At 41.8% G+C, this 6,501-nt stretch overlaps 1 protein-coding gene across 2 annotated transcripts in view; it reads right to left on the bottom strand.

Annotated features, from left to right (window-relative positions):
* Positions 1 to 4,597: 4,597 nt before the first annotated feature.
* Positions 4,598 to 6,501, bottom strand: part of CDHR4 (cadherin related family member 4) — a 36,983-nt gene continuing 35,079 nt past the window's right edge. Inside the window, exons 16-19 of one of the 2 annotated variants that reach the window (XM_056525223.1) lie at positions 5,987 to 6,043; positions 5,710 to 5,800; positions 5,124 to 5,151; positions 4,599 to 5,012 (exon numbers count right to left, since the gene is read on the bottom strand). In XM_056525223.1, the coding sequence (XP_056381198.1) occupies positions 4,957 to 5,012; positions 5,124 to 5,151; positions 5,710 to 5,800; positions 5,987 to 6,043 (232 nt within the window). In that variant the 3' untranslated portion in view covers positions 4,599 to 4,956. Of the gene's footprint in view, positions 5,013 to 5,123; positions 5,152 to 5,709; positions 5,801 to 5,986; positions 6,044 to 6,501 lie in introns of both variants that reach the window. The other variant, XM_056525224.1, reaches the window with a different exon arrangement.

The following is a 6,501-nucleotide window of genomic DNA, read 5'->3' as shown; positions in this document are numbered from 1 at the left end:
TAAGTGCCAGAGTACTCCTTTAAGTTATTTTCTCCAAAGGCTGTGCAACCAAATATTTACTTAAGGGTGCCAATAATTTTGTCCAGCCCATTTTTGGAGTTTGGTGGGACATTATGTCCAATTTTCTTTTTCTCCTCCTTTTTTGGTTTAGTTCCAATACACACAAAGGGAGTAAACATGTGTAGAGCAAAACATGTGTTACTGCAATCCTTTTCTGTGAGAAATACTTCATTTTCTTGAAAAATTTCAGGGGTGCCAACATTAACCTCCATGACTGTGTACGTGTATACATTTATAGATATATATATATGGATTAGTCATTACGATCATTGAGTCCTAATAATTCAAGCACGGCAAGGATCCAGAAAAGCATCACACGATGTGAAATTTGCATTAAGTGGGTTAGCCAGGAATAGAAAAACACAGGTACTTTCCAAAATTGCTCCCTGTCTGTCTCCAGGTTGGTGTGGTTCTGCAGCTCAGTTCCATTGAAGTGAATAAAGCTAAGTTGTAATACCACACCCAAAGTGGAGACAGATGGAGCGGTTTTGGAAAGAAATTACCTGTGTTTTTCTATTCCTGGATAACCCCTTCATGACCCAGTTTATTTTTTTTCTGGCTCATGTTTTTTTCCTCCCTACCTTCTAAGACCCACAACTTTTTTTATTTTTCGACTGACAAAGTTGTGTTAGGGCTTATTTTCTGTGTGGCAAGTTGTACTTTTTACTTACACACATTTATTTTTTTTTTATTTTTTTTTTTAAATCAAACAATGTATTACGAAGCCTGAAAAAAATTATATGCAGGGCAAAATTAAAAAAAATATGGACTTGCACAATTTTGCAGGGTAATAATTTTTTAGGAGTAAAAAATATGGTAAATCTGACATGCTATCTTTATTTTATGGGTTAGTACGATTCCAATGATATCAAACTTGAATAATTTTTGTTTTATGGTTAAAAAAAAAAAAATTTGAAATCTTGAAAAAAAAAAAAAACACTTTGGTCATTAGCATGTTCTGACCCCTATAACTTTTTTATTTTTCCAGCTACGGAGCTGTTGTAGGATTTATTTTTTGCGCCATGAGCTTTAGTTTAAACAGTACCACTTTTGTGTAGTTCTGATTTTTTTTTTTATCACTTTTTGATGTTTTTTTTTTTACCCTTTTTTTGGTGAGGGTGGGGTGTAATGTAAACTAAAATCTGCAATTTTGGCATTTGTAATTTTTTTACATTTATGCCATTCACAGTGCAGGATCAGAAACATAATAACTTAATATTTCTGACAATTATACAAGCTGCAATACCAAATATGTGTATTTATATTGTCATATGAGTAATTTTTATTAGGGGAGGGATTTTTATTTGTAAAAAAAAAAAATTTTTTACATTTTTTTTTTTTTTGGCCCCCCCTAGAAGTCTATCATAAGCCTTCATTAGATGGCTTACATAGATCATTGTAATGCTATTGCATTGCATTGATCTATGAAATCTGTGCTCGATTGCTAAGGGCTGCAAAAGGCAGCCTTAAGCAATCACAGAGCTAGGGAAGACACCAAGGACAAGGTAAGGCCTCGAGCTTCCCTAGCAACCCATAGCCCCTCTGCCTCTACATCGCCCAGGGGCTATGGGACCACCAGGGAATAGTGGCAGTTAATGTTTAAATGCTGTGATCTGTATAGATCACGTTATTTAGCTAGTTAAATGAGGGGCATCAGAGCGATCTGATAGCAGTGACCATCTCCCGGTTATGACGCGGACCCGACCCGCGGGCCCCCCCGTCATTTCCGCTCACCTGACCCATGAAGTACATGTACATATGTCATGGATTGGGAAGGGGTTAATTTGTCCTCCTGTTGTGGTGCATTTCATTGGAGCAATAAGATTGAAAAGATGATTTTTACGAGTGCAGTGGACCCCCTATTGGAAATCTGTCTGAAAATCCTTGGCCTCTTTTTGTACTGAGCATCGTGAGTAGCTTTAACATCTACCTGCTTTCTTCCCCTCCCATCCAAAATAGCATCTTTTTGAACATGATGGTGTTTTACAGAGATATTTTTAACAAAAACCTGATCTAGAGTGCTTTGGACCTCTTACTGGGCCAGAGGTTCACCTATCAACAACAGAATGAGGGAGATTTATCAAAACCGGTCTAGAGGAAGAAAATTGCAGTCGCCCATAGCAACCAGTCAGATTGTGTCTTTCATTTTTCAGAGGCCTTTTAAAAAAATGAAAGAAGCAATCTGATTGGTTACTATGGTCTACTGCACCACTCTTCCCCCTGCACAGATAAATCTTCTCCAATGACCTTTAGTACACAGCCAAGACAACACAGGAGCTGCTTAGGGATAACTCTGTGAATGTCCTTAATTGGCTCAACCAGATCCAGATCTAGATATTAAACCAATTAACTCTCTGAGAGACCTGAAAATGGTTTCCATCAACAGTCCTCATTGAATCTGACAGTGCTTAAAATAATCTGAACATAAGGCTGGCAGAAAATCCCCAAATCCATCTGTGTAAACCTTATGGCATTATACCCAAGAAGACTGGAGGGTGTAATCACTGCCTAAGGTGTTTCAACTAAGTACTGAGTAATGGGTGTAAATACTTAAAGGGGTATTCTGCTGCTAGGCATCTTTTCCCCTATCCAAAGGATAGGGGATAAGATGTCTGATCGCGGGGGCCTACCGCGGGGTCCCAGCAGCGGGACTCCCACGATCAAACATCTTATCCCCTATCCTTTGGGTAGGGGAAAAGATGCCTAGCAGTGGAGTATCCATTGAAGTCAATGCATTATTTAAGTTTCTCCTTTTCAGTAAATTAGAAAATATTTGTAACATTATGTTTTCACGTTGTCATTATGGTGTAATAAGTGCAGAATCATGGGGGGAAACTTATTTTTGTGAAAGGGTCTAAAACTTTTGAATGCACGGTTTATCTCTGTGTTGCCTAGATAGAAAGTTAAGATACAGGTTGTGCTTTGGTTGTCATCAGCCACTCCCTTACAAAGTTCTCCTCTGTGCTCTCTCCTGTCTATCAGATAGGAGAGAGCACAGAGGAGTGCTATCAGACAGGAGAGAGCACAGAGGAGTGCTATCAGACAGAACAGAGCACAGAAGAGTCCTATCAGACAGGAGAGGGCACAGAGGAGTCCTATCAGACAGGAGAGAGCACAGAGGAGTGCTATCAGACAGGAGAGAGCACAGAGGAGTGCTATCAGACAGGAGAGAGCACAGAGGAGTCCTATCAGACAGGAGAGAGCACAGAGCAGTGCTATCAGACAGGAGAGAGCACAGAGCAGTGCTATCAGACAGGAGAGAGCACAGAGCAGTGCTATCAGACAGAAGAGAGCACAGAGGAGTCCGATCAGACAGGAGAGAGCACAGAGCAGTGCTATCAGACAGGAGAGAGCACAGAGGAGTCCTATCAGACAGGAGAGAGCACAGAGGAGTCCTATCAGACAGGAGAGAGCACAGAGCAGTGCTATCAGACAGGAGAGAGCACAGAGGAGTGCTATCAGACAGAACAGGGCACAGAGGAGTCCTATCAGACAGGAGAGAGCACAGAGGAGTCCTATCAGACAGGAGAGAGCACAGAGGAGTGCTATCAGACAGGAGAGAGCACAGAGGAGTCCTATCAGACAGGAGAGAGCACAGAGCAGTGCTATCAGACAGGAGAGAGCACAGAGCAGTGCTATCAGACAGGAGAGAGCACAGAGCAGTGCTATCAGACAGAAGAGAGCACAGAGGAGTCCGATCAGACAGGAGAGAGCACAGAGCAGTGCTATCAGACTGGAGAGAGCACAGAGGAGTCCTATCAGACAGGAGAGAGCACAGAGGAGTCCTATCAGACAGGAGAGAGCACAGAGCAGTGCTATCAGACAGGAGAGAGCACAGAGGAGTCCTATCAGACAGGAGAGAGCACAGAGGAGTGCCATCAGACAGGAGAGAGAACAGAGGAGTGCTATCAGACAGGAGAGAGCACAGAGGAGTGCTATCAGACAGGAGAGAGTACGGAGGAGTGCTATCAGACAGGAGAGAGCACAGAGGAGTACTATCAGACAGGAGAGAGCACAGAGGAGTGCTATCAGACAGGAGAGAGCACAGAGGAGTGCTATCAGACAGGAGAGAGCACAGAGGAGTGCTATCAGAGAGGAGAGAGCACAGAGGAGTGCTATCAGACAGGAGAGAGCACAGAGGAGTGCTATCAGACAGGAGAGAGTACGGAGGAGTGCTATCAGACAGGAGAGAGCACAGAGGAGTCCTATCAGACAGGAGAGAGCACAGAGGAGTGCTATCAGACAGGAGAGAGCACAGAGGAGTGCTAGCCCCCTCACTTACTGGACTTTGTCCATGCCTGTGCTTTAGATTGGACAAAGCCATGATTTTATAGGCCATGATTTCTATAAAAAATTTCTTATGAAGTATATTAGAAAGGTTAATGTTTTGCCAAGATGTACAACATATAAAAAGTTTTTGTATCTGACAGTGCCCATTTAAGGACAAATGAATAATAACTGATAAACAATATAGAAAAGTCATTGATAGCCCCTATATTATGACAGGATTGATCATTGACTGTTGCAGACGAGACATCTCCCAGTAATATGACACATCATTAATTTACACATTATTCAGATTACTTAACCATTTTGATAAGTGCTGAACAATTTATTTAACAGATTTAAGTTTATTTTGTGTCCTGTAGATGTTGCTTTTTCCATACTTGTATACAATTAACTCTAGGATAAATCAGGAGCTGGACAACTGAAAAAGAAACTTAAGAAAGTAGACAATGATTTTGGGTCGATGACTGACACATATGATTAGTCTTATCTGTTGTCAAAAATGATCAGAAGATATTTAGATTCATCCAGATCTTCTTCATTTTAGGTATCTTCTTCATCTTCTGCCATATAAGGTGCGCATAGTCACAATGTTAATGTCCTTTTTCTTCATATCCAGCGTCTTTCCCCCGTGTGACTGTTGAAGAGATATTCACGACCGGAAACTGTGACAGATCAAAAATACATTATGTAGAGGTGGTTACAACACAGCCATAAGGTAAAAGACTGATTATATAAGTAAACATTGAGAGAGTGAGAGCCTGGGAGACACTTACCTGGATCTTGTGCTCGGCCATCAAACTGCTGAAGAAAGAGAACAGAGAGAGAAGTCACAGAAGGGGTATAATATTCTAGACACATAGGCAAAAAGAAAAGATAGGTCTCAGGCACTGCAGAGCAATGGGAACCAGACTGTGTATGCCAGGTGATAGACTGCCACCATAACACCTGCTGCTGTAAATGGGGTTGTGGGCGATGCGGCTTCGGCACGAATGGAACAAATGTATACTCCAAAATACTTCCGAAAAAAAGAACTGAAAATGAATCGCACTCAGTTCTGATGTATAATATTCTAGTGTAAGGTAGAACAACCAAGACTATTAAGGGGCAGTACAGAAATCTCCAACTGTAAAGTAACCCCCCCCCCCCCATCTCCTATATCATCATAGATCATGGACACCCAAGCCCCTTTATAATGCTCCAGGGCTGTCTTCATGGTGTTCATGTTCTCATAGGAAGGCAGAGACCCAATGGAGCACATAGTGGCCCTCAGTGCTCCCAGGAACTTCTAGTCCTGAAGTCTGTCATGGCCTTAATTGTCCCCATGATTGATTTATTGCTCAGAAACAGAAGCTTCCATACCAGGCTGAGGGGACTCAATGGGGCGACATCCTTCTTCTCTTTGGCTGGCGGTGGCTGGGATTCAGTAACTGCGTCTCTATTTGTTACTGAGCTGTTAACAGGGGAAAAAAATCAGTATGGGGGAGGCCAGAGCCCATCCTCTTCTACAACCCCCCCCCCCCCATCATGGATAATAAAAGGAGAAATCCAATCAGAAATTTATCTTACTTTTTTTTAACAGATGCACAATGAGCGAATAATCAGAACATAGTACCAGGGAGGGTAAGTGGTCACTCACCTGTCAGGCAGAAGGGGCTGTGTTAACTCCTTTGTGCCTTGTGCACATAATGGGCTTCTGGAAAAATAATAAGGTCACCACAGATGTATGATATATAAGGAGACAAGTGACATCACTACTGTAAAAAGATGTTCCCACTTTACAGAAGCATAACATGATTCTTCTGGACCCCAGTGCAACATCTGTAACAAGGCCTCCCACAGACCATGGGCATGTATAGGATTGTTGTGTCCTTAAAGGGGTTATCCAGGAAAAAACGTTTTATTTATTTATATATATATATATATCAACTGGCTCCAGAAAGTTAAACAGATTTGTAAATTACTTCTATTAAAAAATCTTAATCCTTTCAGTACGTATGAGCTTCTGAAGTTAAGGATGTTCTTTTCTGTCTAAGTGCTCTCTGATGACACGTGTCTCGGGAACCGCCCAGTTTAGAAGCAAATCCCAATAGCAAACCTCTTCTAAACTGGGCGATTCCCGAGACACGTGTCATCAGAGAGCACTTAGACAGA

Source organism: Hyla sarda, chromosome 6, assembly GCF_029499605.1.
Source record: "Hyla sarda isolate aHylSar1 chromosome 6, aHylSar1.hap1, whole genome shotgun sequence".
Taxonomy (NCBI): Eukaryota; Metazoa; Chordata; class Amphibia; order Anura; family Hylidae; genus Hyla; species Hyla sarda.
This window is presented reverse-complemented; position numbering and strand designations above follow the sequence as displayed.